At 37.9% G+C, this 22484-nt stretch overlaps 1 protein-coding gene across 1 annotated transcript in view; it reads left to right on the forward strand.

Moving 5' to 3' along the window:
- The window catches only part of myo15b (myosin XVB), a 56912-nt gene that overhangs the window by 19035 nt on the left and 15393 nt on the right, over positions 1 to 22484 (forward strand). Inside the window, exons 23-48 of the mRNA XM_058061327.1 lie at positions 134 to 309; positions 3107 to 3200; positions 5235 to 5294; positions 5359 to 5416; positions 7120 to 7244; positions 8553 to 8648; positions 8715 to 8950; positions 9198 to 9367; positions 11045 to 11117; positions 11432 to 11614; positions 11695 to 11804; positions 13370 to 13431; positions 13500 to 13584; positions 14830 to 14862; positions 14970 to 15059; positions 15141 to 15238; positions 16337 to 16528; positions 16667 to 16742; positions 17612 to 17710; positions 17970 to 18126; positions 18268 to 18358; positions 19344 to 19587; positions 19760 to 19866; positions 19992 to 20051; positions 20138 to 20213; positions 21696 to 21811. Coding sequence (XP_057917310.1) covers positions 134 to 309; positions 3107 to 3200; positions 5235 to 5294; positions 5359 to 5416; positions 7120 to 7244; positions 8553 to 8648; positions 8715 to 8950; positions 9198 to 9367; positions 11045 to 11117; positions 11432 to 11614; positions 11695 to 11804; positions 13370 to 13431; positions 13500 to 13584; positions 14830 to 14862; positions 14970 to 15059; positions 15141 to 15238; positions 16337 to 16528; positions 16667 to 16742; positions 17612 to 17710; positions 17970 to 18126; positions 18268 to 18358; positions 19344 to 19587; positions 19760 to 19866; positions 19992 to 20051; positions 20138 to 20213; positions 21696 to 21811 — 2967 coding nt within the window. The remainder of the gene's footprint in view (positions 1 to 133; positions 310 to 3106; positions 3201 to 5234; positions 5295 to 5358; positions 5417 to 7119; positions 7245 to 8552; positions 8649 to 8714; positions 8951 to 9197; positions 9368 to 11044; positions 11118 to 11431; positions 11615 to 11694; positions 11805 to 13369; positions 13432 to 13499; positions 13585 to 14829; positions 14863 to 14969; positions 15060 to 15140; positions 15239 to 16336; positions 16529 to 16666; positions 16743 to 17611; positions 17711 to 17969; positions 18127 to 18267; positions 18359 to 19343; positions 19588 to 19759; positions 19867 to 19991; positions 20052 to 20137; positions 20214 to 21695; positions 21812 to 22484) is intronic.

Raw genomic sequence — 22484 nt, forward strand, 5'->3', positions numbered from 1 at the left:
TCCAGGTTTGGACTTTAGCCTCTCTGAACCACTGCTTCCTCTCAGTCCCACAACACCCACTAATGGTGTTCTGCCTCTTTACATTCAGTATGTTCATGTTCAGTATGCATTCATGCTTCCCTGTGTGCTGTAGGTGTTTCTGAAGGAACTCCTGTACCGCCAGCTGGAGGAGAAGTGGAATAGCACTCAGACGTGGGCCGCAGTCACCATCCAGCGGAACATCAGGGGTTTTCTGTGCAGGAGAAATTTCAAGTTCTTCAAGCAGAAAGCTATCATCATCCAGAGTCATATCCGTGGACATCAGACCAGGTGTCGCTTCTACAAACAATATGAAATCATAGCGCTCGCCCATCTTGTCACTTTGGCTTCAAAACAAACACAACATAGCGAACACTCGTTTAGCGCTAAATAAAACTTGATAATGAAGGAGATGCAGTTGTGGTTACAAGCTTCATCGTGGACGTGAATGCCATAGTTCTTTGGGGCCCCAAAATATTTTTTGAACCATTCTTTTGACAGGATGGAATTATAGGTTATCACATGGTTTGTCTGGTATCAGGCCAAGTATCATGCCCCCAAGTGTCAGTACGATACTAGAACGCGGGGGCATGATACTGGGCCTGATACCAGACAAACCATGTGATGATCTTATTATCACATACTATTTAATCATGAGCTTATTATCACGTACTATTTAATCAAAATACAATTTTGTTTCTAGAAAATTTTTCAGTTTATTACATGTACAGTAAACCTCGGATATATCGGACTTGGATATATTGGAAATTCGCTCACAACGGACAGATAAAAAAGAACCGATTTTTCTGTAATGCATTTCCAATAAAAATTCATTGCATACGTATATCAGATTTTTTATAACGGATTTTGCCTATTTCGGACAAAATCTCCAGTCCCGTTCCAATGCATTTCCATTAAATTTCCCTCGCATATATCGGATGGTCGCATCGTGGCGCTCCGATTCGCCGAATCGTGACAGGCCGCTATACGACGTCATTTGCAGCGTTGCCTGCGCGTCCAGGTACATTGGAAACATAGTCAAGGAAGTGCCTTTTTATAACGGATACAATCCGATTTACGCATATACCGGATATAAATCCGATAAATGCGTAAAACGGACATTTTGCGGTATACGCATATAACGGATTTCGCTTATATCGAACAAAACCAGTGGGAACAATTGAATCCGATATATCTGAGGTTTACTGTATTATATCTAAACAGTGTAAACACAATAATTGCAAAAATATTTCAACAATAATATTTTATCAACAGTCTTATCTTATCAATGTCTGACAATTAAAGTTCCATTAATCAAGTTTGGGTTTTTTGGTGACTGGAGAAGCACTAGGCACTAAGCACTCGTGTGCTGTTCTCTGATTGGTTGTTTCAGTGGACAGCTACGGGGGCTGATACTGGACATGGTTAAACTCTATATTTTATCAGTATCACTGCCCTGGGCTTTGACACAGTATCATTTCGGCCTTTTCCCGTATCATTCATGGGCGGTTTCTAGGGTACAGGGACAATTAATACTGTAGTATGTGATAATAGTTTTCATCAAACACTCCTTGTTCGTGATGATAATTGATGACCAATACTCGCACGATGGGAAAGTGCAAGAAGCTCCATGCCGATGGAAGAATTTGGGAAAAGTCTTTTGGATGCACTCCTAAACATCTGCAGATGCAGGTTCTAAGTTTGACCTTGTCCAGGATGCTGTCCAACATGGTGGTGGTAACATCATCTTCTGGTGATGTTTCGCCGCCAGTGGTACTGGAGCATTGCACTGACGACCACTTTTAAATCCAAATTAATCCAATCCATCTCAGATGAATAAATCTGACTATATTCATGGGTTCCAGATCTGCTTCCAGATAAGCTTATGGTGACTATGTTTTCACAAAAAAAAGTAATACACTCAAATAACCTACAGTGGTTGCCCGAGTCACTGCATGCTTTGGTTTATTGATATAACATTGAAACACATTTTCCTATTAGAGTGTAGCAAAAGAATGGTTGAAGTAAATCCTTCCAAACCCCAAAAGACGAGGCCTTCATGTTTATGACGACTTTATATGAACTTCCGACTAAAACTCCTGTCAAATTTAATGTGTGGAAATATGGGCTAATAACTATAAAAGCAATCTTCACTCGCTAAATGTACTGCAAAAAAGGTCAGTAAGGATAATTCATAATGCCGCCTACAGAGAACATACTAACTCCTTATTTCTAAAATCACAAATACTTCAACTTGCTGATATAGTTCATCTTCAAACAGCTAAAATAATGCATAAGGCTAAAAATAACCAATTAGCTAAAAATGTCATCCAATACTTCTCTACAAGAGAGGAGAAATATGATCTCAGGGAAGAAGTACATTTGAAACACTTCTATGCTAGGACTACGTTAAAAAGCCATAGCATTTCAGTATGTGGAATCAAACTATGGAATGGATTGAGTAAGGACCTCAAACAATGCACAACGATGAGCCAATTCAAGAAACAATACAAGCAGTTGATGTTTGCTAAATACAAGGATGAAGAGTCTTGAACCAGTCATGATGTGCTATACTATATATCACTAATATATTATTAATTGTAATGTATTATTAATACATTAATTTAATTTAATTTAATTTAATTAAAAAAAAACTATTAGGAAAGCAGGAAGTGAACAAATGTAACAGTTACTGATTGTAAAAGTACCAGATGGAGGGGTAGGATTTAATAAGCTTTGCTTCTTCCTACTCCTTTTGGACATGTGGAACTGTGAACTGATTATGGGATGCACTCAATTGTAATCTGATGCATGTTCAAATGAAATAAAACCATTACCATTACCATAGGTTTAATGCAATGACATTATGTATACCATAGTAACTGTCCATATAGTGATATATATAACCAGTACCTATACTGTTTACTTTGTATTACTTATTACTGAAAATACTTTGTATTTCAGTAGGCTCGGATACAACAGGTCATAAAACAAATCGTTTTTAGCTACTCATGTGGCTGTTTGATTACTTTGGATCCGTCTCCAAGTGACTTTGTCCAGTACGTGTCTGTCCTCTCATGATTCCCAGGAAGTACTACAAGCGCCTGAAGCAGTCCTTTACTCAGTTCTGGGCTGTGATGATGATAACCAGGAACACCATAAAGAGACGCCATTGGAGGAAAGTAGGTGTCCTTGCTGTCCGACCTTGACATACGCTCATCAAGGGTATGAATGCCATTCATTTTCAATGTCCAATAATTATGGATATTCTCTAATGTACACAGGATCATAATCATACATTCAGGTTCAAATATGAAAACAATGAAACTATGAATCTGCATATATGGTATCATGTACCCAGAAAAAAATATTACATTTGATTAATGTTCATGTTAAAGGTTAAATAACTGTTAATAGTTATCCTCCCTATCCGTGTGGAAGTGGTAAGTTTTTGGCTATTTAAGTTTAAAGGAAATAACTTGAAGGCTACCGTTTAGGTCGCTAGCTCTCTAGTTTGCGAGTTAGCATGTGTCTCAAGACCCTGCAGTTCAATACAGCAGAAAGGAAATGGTATTTCCTCGTGGTTGATGATAGTACCATCAAAGAAACTGAGGAAAAGTGTCATCGGCAACAACTTCCTCGTAGCTTCCCTTATCTTGCCGAGTCTCTTTGCACACTTTATGCCTCTTCCTCGTCCTCCTCTATTTATGGACTTCAACCTTTCCGTCTGCAATGTGAAGCCACGGCGTTCCTCTCCGTACTCCTGAAAATATTCTGGTGAACCTCCACCGCTAATCGGTTTGTACTTGCTGCTCTTTTCTTATTGTCTTACATCATCAGCTAAAATGTTTTGAATGAAACGGTTATAGCGTCTTCTGAATGGATGAGTCTGGTCTTCGTTTACCAGTAAGGGAAACACATTTTGGATAAAGCAGTAATATTGAATACTTGATGTGTACTATATCATATAATGGTTTTGCTTGGAAGAACGAATATTGTGAGAAAATGGTAACATTTAAATGCAGGAAGGGAACAAATCAGGGGTCTCAAACACCGCAATGTGGCCCGCAGGACACTAGTTTGAGGCCCCTGCCTTGATATGAAAGTTTAATGTTAGTGCGGCCCGCGCAAGTTTGATATGGATGCTGTATGGTATCATGTACCCAGAAAAAATTATTACGTTTGATTAATGTTCATGTTAAAGGTTAAATAACTGTTAATAGTTATCCTCCCTATCCGTGTGGAAGTGGTAAGTTTTTGGCTATTTAAGTTTAAAGGAAATAACTTGAAGGCTACCGTTTAGGTCGCTAGCTCTCTAGTTTGCGAGTTAGCATGTGTCTCAAGACCCTGCAGTTGCGCAATATGTTGTAAATAAAAAGAGTATAAATGTGACTATAGTCGTGTTTTGTCATGTCTACAGGGCTCTAATAATGCTTTGTTCATTTTAATCTGAAAAAAATAATTTGTCTACCCACCAACTATATGTGGTTTCTTAAGTTTTTATTATTTGCTGTTTTATTGTTATTATTATATTTATTTATTTATTACTGATTGATTTTTTTATTCTTGATTTGTTTATTTATTTTTCATCTTATTTTGTGTAGAAAAATAAAAAGTAAGATATTTGAGAACAGTGGAATGTTTTATCAGAGCTTTTATTGTAGAAAATTGGAACCAAAGCAAAGTTTTAAAAAAATTTTTTTTTTTTTTTTTTTTTGAAAAACTGACCCAGACCCTAGCTCCAGTGGCCCCCAAGTAAATTGAGTTTGAGACCCCTGGAACAAATGATCAGTAATTCCTTAAACGTAAGTCCTTAAACTTATATATACTCTTACCACTGTATTCATCCCGCAATGGGAGAAACCTTCAAGTCTTTGAGGTTGCGTTTGGGGGTGCTGAGATTCGGTTTTACTTTTGTCAACATTGTGAGATGGGCGTATGAGATTGGAATAATCATGTTTTCATATACTGATAAAGATTCGGAAAATCTGAATGATGAGATAATGGATGCGTAATAATATCGACAATAAAAGCAAAACACTGCGGTGACAACTTGGACCTTTGGCACTCCATGGCTTGTTGTGCAAAGGCGGGGTGTGTGGGTGTGTGGGTGTGTCAGGAGCCTATCATAAAAGGCTTACCTAAGATCAATAAGGTAGGAAGGGAACGCACAGTCACAGTCGTTTCAATGTTTGCTTGTTTCTTTCCATTTGAAGCAAATTCCAGACAAAAAGAAAGCCGCCACTTTGAAAACGGCATCAGCGCTCCTAACCATGGTAAGAGAAAGTGCACTTTATTCTTCCATACGTGATTATTTTTAACTTGTATGCTTCTTGGTAGGATGTGGGGATGTTGGAGATCCCAGCTGAGCTGTCAGCAAGGTTTCGCGGTGCAGCAGGTAATGGCAGCGATGAATAAAGACATGGATACAGTGAAAACCCCGGTTAGCTGGAGTGTTTTTGCGTCAATGTTGAAAATCGACGTCTGTGTTTTGCTTCAGTTTTGTGTACATTTTCCGTTTTATGACGCGTGTGTCGTCATGCTGTCATTGAGTCAGTCCGGCTGTGTTCTCACTCCTTGCTAAGCTTGCTAACAAAATGGCAACCTGAACTGCAAGTCAGCTACATAACCCGTCTATGCTGTTGACTCAAAAATTAGTTTTTATAATTTCAAATTTAATTTACAATAACGTTTTCATAACCTTCAAAAAAAAAACAGCAAAAAAAATTGCTGGCACTTCTCTGGCACATCTCAGGATCCATTTTGGGTTATTGAGGTGAGACGCACAATTGATTTCAAGAAGTAACTCACGGCAAAACAAGAAGGTGTTGTCCTTGTTGTGTCTTTGGGAACGCTCATATCAGGAATCTCATCCTCAGTCAAGGTAAAAGTAACCTCAATCCTCCCACATTCCAAAAACATGCTAGGTTAATTGGCCACTCCAAATTATCCATAGGTATGAATGTGAGTGTGAATGGTTGTTTGTCTATATGTGCCCTGTGATTGGCTGGCCACCAGTGGGCCCCACCTCTCGCCCGACGACAGCTGGGATAGGCTATAGCACCCCCCGCGACCCTCGTGAGGAAAAAGCAGTAGAAAATTAATGAGGTGAGAAGCACTATTGAATAACTTACGGCAAAACAAGAAGGTGTTGTCCTTGTTGTGTCTTTGCTAAAGCGAATATCAGGAATCTCATCCTCAGTCAAGGTAAAAGTAACCTCAAATGCTCATTTATCCCCTTCATTTATATAATTTTTATCACTTGGAATAGGCTGCACGGCGGTCGAGTGGTTAGCGCGCAGACCCGAGTTCAATTCTCCCACATTCCAAAAACATGCTAGGTTAATTGGCGACTCCAAATTGTCCATAGGTATGCATGTGAGTGGGAATGGTTGTCTATATGTGCCCTATGATTGGCTGGCCACCAGTGGGCCCCGCCTCTCGCCTGACGACAGCTGGGATAGGCTCCAGCACCCCCCCCGTAACCCTCGTGAGGAAAAAGCGGTATAAAATGAATGAATGAATGAGGTGAGAAGCACTATTGAATTCAAGAAATAACTCATGGCAAAACAAGAAGGTGTTGTCCTTGTTGTCTTTGGGAACGCTAATATCAGGAATCTCGTCCTCAGTCAAGGTAAAAGTAACCTCAAATGCTCATTTATCCCCTTCATTTATATAATTTTTATCATTTGGAATAGGCTGCACGGTAGTCGAGTGGTTAGCGCGCAGACCCGAGTTCAATTCTCCAACATTCCAAAAACATGCTAGGTTAATTGGCGACTCCAAATTGTCCATTGCTATGAATGTGAGTGTGAATGGTTGTTTGTCTATAGTATGTGCCCTGTGATTGGCTGGCCACAAGTGGGCCCCGCCTCTCGCTGACCCTGTGACCCTTGTGAGGACCAGCAATGGAAAATGAATGCATTTGCAATTGTTTACTGCACACAAAACTCGAATTGGACACATACCTGCTTTTGGCGGACCTTCTGGAACGGATTAATCAGGCTAACCAGGGTTCCACTGTACCGATTTGTGTGGCGAAACCCTCCCGTCCACTCAAGTAACGCACTGCTAACTGTCGTATTGTTGTGTTTCCAACAGGGCATCAACATGCATCAACAGTGAGAGAGGTTGCATCTCCACAAGTGAAGGCGATGCACCAGCTCAGTCTGCCTCAGGACATCGACAGACATCCCTTCTCCAACTATGTCAAGTCCATGTTGAAGGCCAGTCTCACACATTCATTGGCTTTTTAAGGCTGTCAATCTCCATTGCGAGTTTGGTCGCTGCCATTTTGTCAATGAGTCATTCAGTTCGTTCATAGGGCGAAATGTATTGAAACCAACCGTCCATAAGGTGGATTGTCCCATCCAGGTTGGGTTGAACCGTGTATCATACCATTTCATATAGATATATAATGTATATAGAAAATATATAGGAGTTCTCGACCCGTTTTGGCATTTTGGCAACAGGATTACTGTTGCAACGACACATCATCAGTAGGGTAAAACTAACCTGTCTCACGACGGTCTAAACCCAGCTCACGTTCCGTATTAGTTGGTGAGCAATCCAACGCTTGGTGAATTCTGCTTCACAATGATAGGAAGAGCCAACATCGAAGGATCAAAAAGCGACGTTGCTATGAACGCTTGGCCGCCACAAGCCAGTTATCCCTGTGGTAACAGTTCTCGACCCTAGGACTACGTTAAAAAGCCATAGCATTTCAGTATGTGGAATCAAACTATGGAATGGATTGAGTAAGGACCTCAAACAATGCACAACGATGAGCCAATTCAAGAAACAATACAAGCAGTTGATGTTTGCTAAATACAAGGATGAAGAGTCTTGAACCAGTCATGATGTGCTATATATATCACTATATTGACACTTACTATGGTACCCATTATGTCATTCGATGCTCATATCACCTTGTACTTTGGTATGTGACAAAATTAAAATTAAAATTAATGTTCATTTTCATTTTCTTTTCATTTTAAATAATTTTAGATACATTTTATAAATTTTAAAATTAAATTTATAAAGAATTCATTAAAAAATATTTAAAATTATTTAAAATTATTTAAAATTAAAATAATTTTAATTTTAATTTTAATTTTAATTGAAAATGTATGAACATGTATGATAATGTATGATAATGTATGAACATTTATGAAAATTTAAATGAAAAAACCTGAAACTATATTAGGAAAGCAGAAAGTGAACAAATGTAACAGTTACTGATTGTAAAAGTACCAGATGGAGGGGTAGGATTTAATTAGCTTTGCTTCTTCCTACTCCTTTTGGACATGTGGAACTGTGAACTGATTATGGGATGCACTCAATTGTAATCTGATGCATGTTTAAATGAAATCAAACCATTACCATTACCATTAATAGCATCCACAGTTCAGGTTTAGGTTGAGTTTAGGTTAAGGTTCAAGTGTCCCAAGGTTACTTTATCCTATGTTGTCCCATGTTGAATTAGTAACACATAAAGTTGATTGTAGTTCATTTGAGTTTATTTTTGCTCCCAGGATACGTGGTGCCAACCCCAAGGAACTCCCCTCCAGAGACCCCTCACCCCGCTTGAATTAGACGATGCCAGGATTGCACTGGAGCTCCATAAACTGGTATGGGAAGCGATGAGGAATCTTACATTTGTTCGTTATGTTACTTACAATTGTATTGTTGCTTAGATCATGCGGTTCACCGGTGAATCGGACCTCAGCAGCTGGCAGGAGCAGATGTTGGGAAACTACATCATCGAGAAAGGCCAGATGCGTCCTGCTTTGAGGGATGAGATCCTGGCCCAATTGGCTTACCACACGTGGGACCAACGTGAAGAGCAGAGTAGCCTGCAAGGCTGGCTGCTGCTGGCCTGCTGCCTCAGTGCCTTCACGCCGTCACCCATACTGGAGAAACCCTTGCTTAAGTAAGTGGAATATTCCACTTTACCTGTCTTGTCTAGTGCACAGAGACCTTTGTGGAATGGGTTTCCTTATAACCTCCCAAATGTGCTTCAGGAAATACATGGTCAATGATTCCGATGAATGCTCTTCAGCCTTATGGAAAACCTTCCCAGAAGACTTGAAGCTATTAAAGCTCCAAAGAGCGGGGCGATATTATTTTATGATGTCATATTACACCCTATGGATTCAAAACCACTATTTCTTTCCCAGGTATATATCTGACCAGGCACCCATGGAATACCGTTCACTGTGCCAACACAAACTGCTCACATCTATGCAACGCCCGGCCCCCGCTTCCCGGATTTATCCACCCACCCAGCTGGAGTGGACCTCCAACAAAAGGAAAGGCGCCATGGCTGTGGATGTTTATACATTTAATGGTAAGAGAAAAGCTGTACTGTCCCTTTAAGAATACCTTATGGAATACACTCTCCGATTTGCGGGCACCAGCCGCCCCCGTCCTTTATGTCCACTGAACTTCCACCACGTCTACAAAACACCACAGTAGCTTTGGTCTTTGCACCAGCTAGCTTTAGCTTTAGCTCGACTGTCAGCTGTCCGTCTCGAAGAGCAAAAGGGAACAGTGGCTGACTTTCAGATCTTTGATGCGATAGATTAGATTGGCGGATAAGGTGGGTAAGAATGACCAATACCCCCAAACTAAGGCAATCGGGGACTGTGGTACAATATGGAAGCCCCGTTTCCGCCACTGAAAAAAAAATTACCCCAAAGGGAAATCGAAATTACGAGATAAGAAAGTCGAAATTACAGGATAGAAAGTCGAAATTACAGGATAAAAAGTCGTAAAATTACGAAATAGAAAGTCGATATTACAAGATAAACAGTGGAAATTACGAGATGAAAAGTCAAAATTACGAGATAAAAAGTCAAAATTTTGAGAAAGTCGAAATTACGAGATAAAAAGTCAAAATTTTCAGATAAAAAGTCATAATTATGAAATAGAAAGTCGAAATTACGAGATGAAAAGTCAAAATTACGAGATGAAAAGTCAAAATTACGAGATAAAAAGTTGAAATTACGAGATAAAAAGTCGAAATTACGAGATAAAAAGTCAAAATTTGGTGTCGTGAGTTATCTCGTTATTACGACTTTCTATCTCATAATTTTGACGTTCTTATCTCAAAATTTAAACATTTATCTCGTAATGTAGACTTTTTAATCTCGTAATTTTGATTTTTTAATCTTGTAATTTTGACTTATCTCGTAATTTTGACTTTTTATCTTGTAATTTTGACTTTTTATCTTGCAATTTCGACTTTTTATCTCATGATTTTGACTTTTTATCTCATAATTTTGACTTTCTTATCGCAAAATTTAAACTCTTTAATCTCGTAATTTCGATTTATCTTGTAATTTCGACTTTCTATCTCGTTATGACTTTCTCTCACATAATTTTGACTTTCTTACCTCAAAATTTAAACATTTTAATCTCGTAATTTTGACTTTTTATCTCGTAATTTCGATTTATCTCATAAATTTGACTTTTTATCTCGTAATTTTGACTTTTTACCTTGTAATTTTGACTTTTTATCTCATAAATTTGACTTTTTATCTCATAAATTTGACTTTTTATCTCGTAATTTTGACTTTTTACCTTGTAATTTCGACTTTTTATCTTGTAATTTCGACTTTTTATCTTGTAATTTCGACTTTTCATCTCGTAATTTCGACTTTCTATCTTGTTATGACTTTCTATCTCATAATTTTGACTTTCTTATCTCAAAATTTCGACTTATCTCGTAATTTCAACTTTTTATCTCGTTATTTTGACTTTTTATCTTGTAATTTCAACTTTCTATCTCGTAATTTTGACTTTTTATCTCATTATTTCGACTTACCAATGGGATAATTTCTTTATTCAGTGGCGGAAACGGGCTTCCATAGAAAAGTGTAAGGTTATCAGTAGAAGGTTTATTGAAAATAGAATATACGTAATACGTAAGTCTGGCCTAAATGTCCTCCTGCATTTTTGCCATCCAGGTAAAAGCTATGCTAATTGTTTAGTCATTGTAAAACCATGATGTCATCATTCCTAGATGAGAAGTGGACAACTGAAGTGGAGTCCTGGACCACGGGGGAAGAGGTGGCCTCGTGGATTCTTCATGCCAGGTGTCAGTAGATTTACTACACAGGCTTTAAAAGTGGAAGAAGAAGTCGTGCATGGACACATACATACACATAGAGTACTACTACATATCATTTGTATTTGTTTTATATCTAATAGCCAACTGTACGTAGTACATGAACTGTGTGTCTAAGGAATACTACATGGTTCATATTCATAGTGATGCACTTGAACTATGCGCCATAACTTGAATTATTCAGTCAATTATTATTAGTCTCATGGACGACTGGGGTTCCCCAGACCGCAGTTTGAGAATCCCAGCAGGACACTGACCGGTTTTGACATATATTTGTCACAGGGGCATAACAGAGGCTACAGAAGGCTGGTCTGTGTCTCTTCTGGCGGATGACGGCTGGTCTGATCTAGCCGGTTCAGACTTGGTCATGGATCTGCTGGCGGCCACAGAGGCAGAAGTCATGCCCCCGCCCGGCACCCCCTCCTCAACCATGTCTGATTACTTATTCAGTGGTCAAGGAGACAGGTAAAAGATTTAGGATAGTAGTTGGATATACCCAGGAACATCTCATCTCCACGGCTTTGCTTTCTCGGTCATTTCCAAAGAACACCAGTTACCGATCTTGATGACTTCATTCCACCAGCACCGGCCACGGAAGCTCCGGGCCTGCCCCCTTTTCAGGGGACCCCCTGGGGTAGAGAGTATCCACAGGAAGGTACGTAAGGTGTGCTTGATTTGTTTCAGAACATCACATGGTTGCATCTGTCTGTTGTTGATGTTCTTATCGACAGCAGAGAGACAAAGCAATTCCAATTGGAACTAAAGACTTTAAATTCTGCAGATAAAAAACCTTTTTAATTGAATAAAAGTAATAAAATAGCAATAACCGAATAACCGATGATGGCATCTTCAACATTTGTCCACTTCCTGGATGTCCGTTTAAATTCATTTGGACTTGTTGATGCTGCGAGTGCCTTGAAATTTAAAATTTCCCTCCAGCTTACTTAAGTCGTTTTTCTTGGCTATGTCCGTGTTGCGTGTCGACGGATGTTCATTTATGTAGACGTTATGACTTTTTCTCATAAATTTGACTTTCTTATCTCAAAATTTAAACTTTTTAATCTCGTAATTTTGACTTTTCATCTCGTAATTTCGATTTATCTCTTAAATTTGACTTTTTATCTCGTAATTTCGACTTTTTATCTTGTAATTTTGACTTTTTATCTCGTAAATTTGACTTTTTATCTTGTAATTTCGACTTTTTATCTTGTAATTTCGACTTTCTATCTTGTTATGACTTTCTATCTCATAATTTTGACTTTTTTATCTCAAAATTTTGACTTTTTTTCTTGTAATTTCAACTTTTTTTCTTGTAATTTCAACTTTCTATCTTGTATTTTTTACTTTTTATTTCATTATTTCGACTTATCTCGTAAATTTGACTTTTTATCTCGTAATTTTGACTTTTTATCTTGTAATTTGCCCTTTTTATCTTGTAATTTTGACTTTTATCTCGTAAATTTGACTATTTATCTTGTAATTTTGACTTTTTATCTTGTAATTTTGACTTTTTATCTCGTAATTTCGACTTTTTATCTTGTAATTTCGACTTTTTATCTTATGACTTTCTATCTCGTAATTTTGACTTTTTTATCTCAAAATTTTGACTTATCTCGTAATTTCAACTTTTTATCTCGTTATTTTGACTTTTTATCTTTTAATTTCGACTTTTTATCTTGTAATTTCAACTTTCTATCTCGTAATTTTGACTTTTTATCTCATTATTTCGACTTACCAATGGGATAATTTCTTTATTCAGTGGCGGAAACGGGCTTCCATAGAAAAGTAGAAGGTTATCAGTAGAAGGTTTATTGAAAATAGAATATACGTAATACGTAAGTCTGGCCTAAATGTCCTCCTGCATTTTTTGCCATCCAGCTAAAAGCTATGCTAATTGTTTAGTCATTGTAAAACCATGATGTCATCATTCCTAGATGAGAAATTTATGTCTGTGTTGCGTGTCGACGGATGCTCATTTATGTAGACGTGAGCAAAGGTACGATTTTGGTTTTTGTTGACACAAGTAGCTGTCCTTGGCTGCTGGGAACTAAAAAAAAAAAAAATCATCCCAGCACCTACCGAAAAAAAAAAGACTTGCATGCCAAGGTACCACTGTATAAATGACAATAACAAATACCTGCATTGCATGAAGATGGAATGTTAACTCCTTACCGATGCGTTCACTTTGACTTTGACACTTCTTTCCTCCGTCTCCTACAGGCCGTCGTCGACAGATGGACGCCTACGTTGATGACTTGTTTGACCTGGATCGAGGACACGCGGTCGGTAGCATTGCAGTCATTGAATAATAATCTTGTATTTCTGATCTGTGCTCTGTGTGTTTGTGTAGGACACGGAAAGAGTCGCTATGCTGAACCGCAGAATGCGAGGCGGAGGCGGCATTGGACCCATGCAGCCTGGTTTTTATAATCCTGGTAGGTGAACGAACTATACCCCCTTGAAGAACTGTCCTCAGCTGACGTTTCTTCAAGAGTCCATTGTAGTGCTTCAATAAAATGGAGGGGAATAATATTGTTATAGAAAATCATTTTTAATGGTAATGGTTTAATTTCATTTGAACATGCATCAGATTACAATTGAGTGCATCCCATAATCAGTTCACAGTTCCACATGTCCAAAAGGAGTAGGAAGAAGCAAAGCTTATTAAATCCTACCCCTCCATCTGGTACTTTTTACAATCAGTAACTGTTACATTTGTTCACTTTCTGCTTTCCTAATGTAGTTTTTAATTTTAATTTTAATTTTAATTTTAATTTTAATTTTAATTTTAATTTTAATTTTAATTTTAATTTTAATTTTAATTTTAATTTTAATTTTAATTTTAATTTTAATTTTAATTTTAATTTTAATTTTAATTTTAATTTTAATTTTAATTGTTTGAGGTCCTTACTCAATCCATTCCATAGTTTGATTCCACATACTGAAATGCTGAAATGGGACACTTGAACCTTAACCTAAACTCAACCTAAACCTGAACTGTGGGTGCTAGTAATGGTAATGGTAATGGTTTGATTTCATTTGAACATGCATCAGATTACAATTGAGTGCATCCCATAATCAGTTCACAGTTCCACATGTCCAAAAGGAGTAGGAAGAAGCAAAGCTTATTAAATCCTACCCCTCCATCTGGTACTTTTACAATCAGTAACTGTTACATTTGTTCACTTCCTGCTTTCATAATATAGTTTAATTTTTTTTACATAATTTTCATTTTCATTTTCATTTTCAATTTCAATTTCAATTTCAATTTCAATTTCAATTTCAATTTTAATTTTAATTTTAATTTTAATTTTAATTTTAATTTTAATTTTAATTTTAATTTTAATTTTAATTTTTGTCACGTACCAAAGTAGGAGGTGATATGAGCATCCAATGACATAATGTGTACCATAGTAAGTGTCAATATAGTGATATATATAGCACATCATGACTGGTTCAAGACTCTTCATCCTTGTATTTAGCAAACATCAACTGCTTGTATTGTTTCTTGAATTGGCTCATCGTTGTGCATTGTTTGAGGTCCTTACTCAATCCATTCCATAGTTTGATTCCACATACTGAAATGCTATGGCTTTTTAACGTAGTCCTAGCATAGAAGTGTTTCAAATGTACTTCTTCCCTGAGATCATCATTTTCAGTCTACGGTTGTTGTTTTTCAGGTATGTCTACTTTAATGCCAGGCTATCCTATGGGTAAGTGATGTGGTGGGTTACAAGATGGGCCAACACACATTCCACTCGACAGCACACCACCCACCCCAAATCAGCGTTTATCTTTCCGTATTCAATCTTGATGTTAGGATTTGGTTTATCCCAAGGAATGCCAGTCAGCCCCACCATCCCAAGTTATGGTACAACCCCGCTGATGCCAGCCATGCACACCATGCCAGGTATTGTCTGAGTTTTCATTTCTTCTTTTTTGTTATTTAACCCTTACCCCCCCCCCCCTTGACTGTCGTAATATCCGCAAGGGATGATGATGCCTCAGCCTGCCGTCCCCTCCATCAACGATCCCATGCAGATGGCCGCGACGCAGCAAGCAGTCATCAACCAGCAGGCCCTTCTCATGGTTGGGGAAACACAACAATAACATAAACCGTGGGGAAATAAGTATTTGATCACATAGATGGTTTTCATATATCGGCCTAGGAAGTATTTGAAAATATTTTTTAAGCCAAGGAGTCACCAGGCTTTACTCCGAATATTACTGAAGACAAACTGGTGTAGCTGTGGAGCTCCATGCAAGATACCGAGTGTGGTAAGGATGATTGTAGGAAAGGTGAAAGATCAGCCCAGAATGACCAGGAAGTAAGTGGTTGATGATGTCAAGGGAGTTGGGAGCATCGTCAACCAAGAAAAGTATTAGTAAGATACTTTGACATCACCATCCCTGCTGTTCAACATGGAGGTGTTAGCATCTCATCTAGTCATGATGTGCTATATATATCACTATATTGACACTTACTATGGTACCCATTATGTCATTGGATGCTCATATCACCTCGTACTTCGGTACGTGACAAAAGAATATTATTTTTTTTAAATTAAAAATTAATAAAAAAAATTAATTAATAAAAAATAATTAATTAATAAAAATTAATTAATTAAAAAAAATAAATACAAGTAAATACAATAAAATAAAAAAATACTAATATATAAAAATAAAAATAAAAAATAAAAAAAATCTGTAGACTATATTAGGAAAGCAGGAAGTGAACAAATGTAACAGTTACTGATTATAAAAGTACCAGATGGAGGGGTAGGATTTAATAAGCTTTGCTTCTTCCTACTCCTTTTGGACATGTGGAACTGTGAACTGATTATGGGATGCACTCAATTGTAATCTGATGCATGTTCAAATGAAATATTACCATAACCATAATCATTACCACCTCCATGTTTTTGCTTTGTCTCCTCCTGGGATGTGTCCAACCCCCGCCGCCCAACGACAACAAACATCGGTTCCCCCACCGAGTACTAAGTCAGATTTTGGATTGGTATCTAAATCAGACCTCCCACTTATTATGGACTGTTCACATCTTTGAAGGGGGTAAACTTCCAAAATCCAAGGGATCAAAAACTTATTTCCCCACCTGAATGTGATCTTTGCACCCCCTCCATGCAAATGTTGGTCCTGCCTGTCACTGCCACTGCTTCCTCTCCACAGGCTCAGCAGATGACCATGCAGGCCATGACTCTATCCCAGCAGCAGACACGGGAAGAGCAGCGGTTGAGGGAACAGGAGAGGAAGCAGGAACGTCAGCAGAGGTTGAGGGAGACGACACCCACGCCCCTCCCCCAATCTCCACCTGCAGCCCAGCCTGGTCCACCTGGTCCACCTTTGCCGAAGGCCAATGACGTAAGTGGAATGTTGACTTGCCTCCAATGCTGATGCCAATCTCATTAAAAGACCAAAAACCTTTCGAATGGTACCCTGGTGTACCAAATGCTAATCTGACCCCCCTTAGAAGATCTTGTATGTTTGGTCCTTCAACAGCCTCCAAGAGTCGATTCACAAAGTGTAGCCAAGCCGACATCTTTTACCGATAAGCGGCAATATTTCCAGAATATTGGTGAGTAGAACCATGCATTGCAATCACCGTGGAGGCAATTGTATTGGTTGTTTCAGGGGTGTGCAAACTGCGGCCTGTGGGCCATTTGCTGGCCGAGGCTCCTTTTTTTTTTTAAATGACCCTCAACATATTTTACAAATGTAATTGATTCCTTATGTATATGTATATATGTATATATATTTGTATATGTATATATATTTGTATATGTATATATATTTGTATATGTATATATATGTATATATGTGCATTCGTTTATATATGTGCGTGTGTGTAACTATATGTATATATGTCCCTGTGTGTATATATGTGTGTGCGTGTGTGTGTATATATGTGTGTGTGCTTATACATATATATATACGTATATATGTATGTGTGTGTATATGTATATGTGTGTGCATGTGTGTGCGTGTATATATATATATGCTTATATATATGTATATATATATATGCTTATATATGTATATATATATATATATGTATATATATATATGCTTATATATATGTATATATATATGCTTATATATGCGTATATATATGCTTATATATGTATATATATGTGCATATATATATACATATATATATATATATATGTATATATATATATATATATATATATATGTATATATATATATATATATATATATATATATATATGTATATATATATACGTATGTATATATGTGCATATATATATATGTATATATATATACGTATGTATATATATGTGCATATATATATATATGCGGATATAGTATATATATATATATATATATGTGTGTGTGTGTATGACTGGCAACCCAACGTGTGACCTGAACAGTTGTAGTCTTCTTCCCACTGCACTCACCCTCCCTCTCAATGTGCATCTCAAGGTGGATCTAAAACTCAGGCGCCACAGGGAACCCCCTCTTCCCAACACAGCGTACAATCAGTACGCCCACCCCCTCCCCCCACAGCACCTAAACCCAAAGGTAAGGACAGAATTAAAACCAAATCATATCAAAATATCCACTTATCGTTTTGTTGCTTTTTTTTATTTTTTTAACATTACTTAAAAGAAAGTTACATTTTAAAATTTGCGCATTTCATCATAAAAGCCGAGCTTGTCAATCTTAATGTGAAGAAAGATACTTCTTGTATTTGTGTTGTCGTGATGTATGAAAGATTGCTATTGATTTCATCTATTGTGAGACGAGTATAATTCTATTGATTTTCCCTTCACCGCCTCAGTGAAGGCGCTTCCTTCCACTCCTGCCAGCCAACCAGAACGAACCGCCTCAACCCCGCCCCCTAAGGAAGGGTCTGAGCCCACTTCCAACATTCGGGAAATCATCAGACAGTTCAACAGTCGACCCCAACCGGAACCCAAAAACTTTGAGCCTGTCAGGTCAGGACAACCTTCTTGTTTTGTATCCAAACTTTATGTGTACAAGAGTAAACATACATGGACAAACAAAGGCACCATTGTCATCTTTATACCGGCGTAAACTTGATATGACGATATCTGATTGAACGATTGACTTCACAGAGCTCCTTCCAAGCAGTTTGTGAAGAAGGTGGATCACAAACAGGAAGCTCTGGCCAAACTCAGACAAAAAGCACCAGTGCCGCAACAAAAGGTGAGGAAAAACTTCATTATGATAGAAAAAAGGGAGGTGAGACGATAGACGAGATCAGTGAAAAATACTATATGACGATATATTAACATGGTGGTTGAGTGGTTAGCGTGCAGACCTCACAGCTAGAAGACCAGGGTTCAATTCCACCCTCGGCCATCTCTGTGTGGAGTTTGCATGGGTTTTGCGTGGGTTTTCTCCGGATACTCCGGTTTCCTCCCACATTCCAAAAACACGCTAGGTTAATTAGCGACTCCAAATTGTCCATAGGTATGAATGTGAGTGTGAATGGTTGTTTGTCTATATGTGCCCTGTGATTGGCTGGCCACCAGTCCAGGGTGTACCCCGCCTCTTGCCCGAAGACAGCTGGGATAGACTCCAGCACCCCAGCGACCCTCATGAGGAAAAAATGGTAGAAAATGAATGAATCAATGATATATTGCCATCGGGGCTGCACGGAGGACGAGTGTTTAGCGCTCAGACCTCACAGCTGGGAGACCAGGGTTCAATTCCACCCTCGGCCATCTCTGTGTGGAGTTTGCATGGGTTTTGCGTGGGTTTTCTCCGGGTACTCCGGTTTCCTCCCACATTCCAAAAACATGCTAGGTTAATTGGCCACTCCAAATTGTCCATAGGTATGAATGTGAGTGTGAATGGTTGTTTGTCTATATGTGCCCTGTGATTGGCTGGCCACCAGTCCAGGGTGGACCCCGCCTCTTGCCCAAAGACAGCTGGGATAGACTCTGCGACCCTGGTGAGGATAAGCGGTAGAAAATGAATGAATATTGCAATCTACTAGTATAACTACTATGTTACACACTCTTGCACTCTGTGTGTGTATGCTAATGGCCCCGCCTCCACCCACCAAGACTGGAGTTGATTTCCAATGATTCAGTGATGGATGTATTTATTATTATTCCCGGCCTTTCTGAAGGAGAAATCTCGTCATATTTCATCATTGCATGCTTTTGTGACCCCCCCATTGCAGAAGCAGTGGGTGGCCTCCCCAGCAGCGAAAAAGCCGTCTCCTACGAGTACTCCATCCCCGCAGTCCTCTCCTCCCTCCTCTGAGGGTCGCCGTGTCGTTTCCAGCAACATGAGACAGAAACAACGCTCGCTTGAAGACCTATTTGGCTCGCAGCGCTCTCGCCCCATTCTACCTCCTCCCCCCGACTCCTCACCACCTCCGGCGACCATCCCTGAACCACCAAGCATTGCTGCTCCATTTCTTAGTGAGTTCACCACCATCATTATCGCTGAATTACTTCCAGTGTCAAGAAATTCTCGACTTTCTGTGCGTAGTGCTGGACCAAACCTTAATGAATACTAAGCATACTATGTACTTATGTAATGTCACTTCCTGTCTTATTAACGGCACCGTGATGTCTCACACTTGCATCCTAGGTATGATGCCCGATGACAAGAATGTCCACTCTCATCTTCATCCTTATTCTCCTGGTGTTTATTTGTCTTTCGGCACCGTGCCAGGAAAACTCTTCCTACGGAAAGAGGTAAGCTACACTACAAACTTTATACTCTTCCTATTTGTCTAACTTTCCCAGCATATACAGCGTTATTTATCTTAATGTCAAGTGAGGTCTTGGAAAAGGCAAAAACGTCCATCTTTTTCCTCCAGGTCTTTTACCCTAAAGAGACGTTCAACCGCCCATACATCCTCAATCTTTTATGTGAACAGGTTAGTAGGGCTGGTTAGCCCTTTATTTGTCTGCTGCCATTGGAATCCCGTAGACTGGCTCCTAATTCAGGGTGATGCTTTGGTAGATCATGAGGGACACTTACTCTGACGGCTGTGTGAAGATCAGCAGGGAGGAAAGAAGGAAGATGAAGGATCTGCTTGGTGAGGATTCTGACACTTGCATGTGTTTGGGTGTGTTAATCATGATTAATCACCGTTTCCGAGTATGTCTGAAAAATATGGAAGGCTGAATCTTCCAGTAAAAAAAAAAATTATGCTAATGGTAAATCAAAATGTTGAGAAAGTCGAAATTACGAGATAGAAAGTCAAAATAATGAGATAAGAAAGTCGAAATTTTGAGAGGTTGAAATTTTGAGATAAGAAAGTTGAAATTTTGAGATAAGTCGAAATTTTGAGATAAGAAAGTCGAAATTTTGAGATAAGAAAGTCGAAATTTTGAGATAAGAAAGTCTAAATTACGAGATAGAAAGTCGAAATTATGAGATAAAAAGTCAAAATTTTGAGAGGTCGAAATTTTGAGATAAGAAAGTTGAAATTTTGAGATAAAGTCGAAATTTTGAGATAAAGTCGAAATTACGAGATAGAAAGTCGAAATTACGAGATTAAAAAGTTGAAATTTAGAGATAAGAAAGTCAAAATTACGAGATAGAAAGTCGAAATTACTATATCACAATTTCGACTTTCTTATCTCAAAATTTTGACTTTTTATCTTGTAATTTCGACTATTTCGTTATTTCGACTTTTTTTTTTTTATCTTGTTTCAACTTTCTATCTCAGAATTTTGACTTTTTATTTTGTAATTGTGACTTTTTATCTCATAATTTCAACTTTTTATCTTGTAATTTTGGCTTTTATATTTTTTTAACTTTCTATCTCAGAATTTTGAATTTTTATCTTGTAATTTCGACTTTTTATCTCATTATCATGACTTTCTATCTCATAATTTTGACTATCTCAAAATTTCGACTTTTTATTTCGTTATTTAAACTTTTTATCTTGTTATTTCGACTTTTTATCTTGTTATTTCGACTTTCTGTCTTATTTCGACTTTTATTTCATTATGACTTTCTTATCTCAAAATTTTGACTTTCTCATTTCAAACTTTTCACTTTTTATCTTGTTCTTTCGACTTTTTTTTCCTCATAATTTTGACTTTCTATCTCAGAATTTCAACTTTTTATCTTGTAATTTAGACTTTTTATCTCGTTATTTCGACTTTTTTATCTCATTATTTCGACTTACCATTACCATTTTTTTTTTCAGTGGCGGAAACGGGCTTCCATAGAAATATGCCCATTTTCTTGCTGTATTTTAGGAACAAGAAGATTGATGACAGGCCCCGACTTTTTAGTCGTTCATTCCCTCTCGGTACCCGACATTTTGGATAATTTTTCAAGGCACACAGAAAGTTGTATTTTAGGGCTTTCTAGACGGGCTATATATGGAAAGAAAGATTAGACTCTCATCCTTCATCAGAAGAAAAAGTTGGTTTCTACCTTTTTCTGTTCTTTAGTAATCAGCAGTTTTTGGTAACATCACCTGGACCGTCGTAGCTCACTATTCTTTTTTCTCTATTTGGTTTTTAAATGTGCTAACTGTCATTTTCCCATTTTCCCCCGTTAGCTCATTTGAACGTGGGCGCTATGAGCGACGTCCAGGACGACGGCTTAAAGAAAAGGATTGTCATGGCTGCTCGGGACAACTGGGAAAACTACTTTTCACGCTTATTTCCTGTAGAGGTAATATTTGCATCATGGGAAATGTTTGCACAGTCATATGTAAATATTATCATAATACAGGAGTGTCCAAACTGCGGACAGGGGGTCATTTGTTTTTTTATTCTAAAAAATAGAATTGCAGGGAAGTGCACTTTTTTGGAATTTTGCCCACCATTCCCAATCCTTATGTGAAACATGAACACATATTTCGTCCCCTTTTCTGTGCATTATAACACGAGAAAACAAGTTAATTTCAGCTAGCTAACAATGCTGTCATTGGGTTGATGACAGTTGATGACATTGATGACAATGCCATAAAGTCATAAAGTTGAAATTGTTGGTAAAAACATCTGTAATTTTGCGAGAGTGAAGTCAAACTATTGGACTCTAATAAGAAAAATGATGGAATTTTACTAGAACAAAGTTGGGAATATTATTATAATATTATTATCGATATGATGGGGTGAAAAAAATGTCCTCCTCCTGATTTGTGTGGAAGTGGTTAGTGTTTTGCTTCTTATTTTCTTGTTGTTCCCAACTCCATTTGAATCACTAAGTTTCGTAAAGATAAACTTGAGACTAACTCCAATTTAGATGTCATTGTAGAGTTACCATTTAATATCGATATATTAATTATATATTAATAAACAGCTCTAGCTATGAAAATGTTTCTTTTATTTGGGACATTTGGGAC

Source organism: Doryrhamphus excisus, chromosome 22, assembly GCF_030265055.1.
Source record: "Doryrhamphus excisus isolate RoL2022-K1 chromosome 22, RoL_Dexc_1.0, whole genome shotgun sequence".
Lineage (NCBI taxonomy): Eukaryota > Metazoa > Chordata > Actinopteri > Syngnathiformes > Syngnathidae > Doryrhamphus > Doryrhamphus excisus.